Genomic DNA, 1,033 nt, shown 5'->3' on the forward strand with positions numbered 1-1,033 from the left:
AGAGGGGCTCCACACACAGGCTCCTGGCTGCTACCCCGGCAAGCGCTTTCAGCTGCTGGCCCAGCCCGTGCTGCTGTCGCCCGCAGACCTCGGTGTGGTGTGGCCTTCCTCACGACGGGGACAGGCGGTCCCATTGACTCGAGGGGCTAACCTTAAACAGCAAGGAAAACGGGAAGTCACCCGCGGACTGTGTCATGGCCTGTGCGCTGCGCTCATTATCCAAACAGGCTGCCCACACGCATGTCCAGCAAAAGGAAAACATAAACTCCTGCTGCCTGGACTGGAGCTTCCCGGGACGGACGAAGCCACGAGAGGAAGTGCAGCCCCGTGGGCAGGGGAGCTGGGTCCCGCGGGTCAGAGACCCGCACCAGCGGGCGGCCCTGCGAAGCTGGCTTGTAAGAGAGTTTCCCATGGTTCTCCACATGCCCAGGTTCAAGGTGCCCACCTAGGGCAGGACTGAAAGCCAGAATACGTCATGTTTGCAAATGCTACATCTCGGCTGGCACTCGGAGCCCAGTCTCCGGAAAGCCTAGCCAGACTCGGGGGAGTCCTGGGCCCCTCCTGGCACACCACCCACCACCACACGGCTCTTCATTTCAACACGGGACCCAAGAAAACCTCCAAGACCTCGAGATTCCTGGGGACGCATATGAGCGACAGAACGTGGGGAAGCCGAGATAAAGCTCTTGAGAAACCGGAGGGCTCTCTTAAATGTGGCCACAGGGGCTCCGGCCCTGAAAAGCAGGCCCTTGAGCCACAGCTGTAACCACACAGCATCTCACCCTTGCTGGCCGCCCGGGGACTCCGCCGGTGTCCTCTGGCCGCCGCTGCAGGCGGAAGCCTCGGGGGGCTCCTGGGGCAGAGTTGCCCTTCTGGGCCTTTTCGCTGAAGTCAGCGTCTCCCCTGCGGTCTAGGGAGAGCGGACAGTCAGCGGAACGGAAGGTGCAGGCAGCCCGCACCTCCCCTCCTAGAGCAGTGCTGAGAGTGAAGTCAAACCCAGCCGTCCCCACCCCTGCCAGGCAGGGCCCACCCC

At 62.9% G+C, this 1,033-nt stretch overlaps 1 protein-coding gene across 1 annotated transcript in view; it reads right to left on the reverse strand.

The window, feature by feature from the left end:
* Nucleotides 1-6: 6 nt before the first annotated feature.
* The window catches only part of ZNF839 (zinc finger protein 839), a 9,633-nt gene continuing 8,606 nt past the window's right edge, over nt 7-1,033 (reverse strand). Inside the window, exons 8-9 of the mRNA XM_014531620.1 lie at nt 783-910; nt 7-151 (exon numbers count right to left, since the gene is read on the reverse strand). Of these exons, the coding sequence (XP_014387106.1) occupies nt 892-910 (19 nt within the window). The 3' untranslated portion in view covers nt 7-151; nt 783-891. The remainder of the gene's footprint in view (nt 152-782; nt 911-1,033) is intronic.

Source organism: Myotis brandtii, unplaced genomic scaffold, assembly GCF_000412655.1.
Source record: "Myotis brandtii unplaced genomic scaffold, ASM41265v1 scaffold819, whole genome shotgun sequence".
NCBI classification, from domain to species: Eukaryota; Metazoa; Chordata; class Mammalia; order Chiroptera; family Vespertilionidae; genus Myotis; species Myotis brandtii.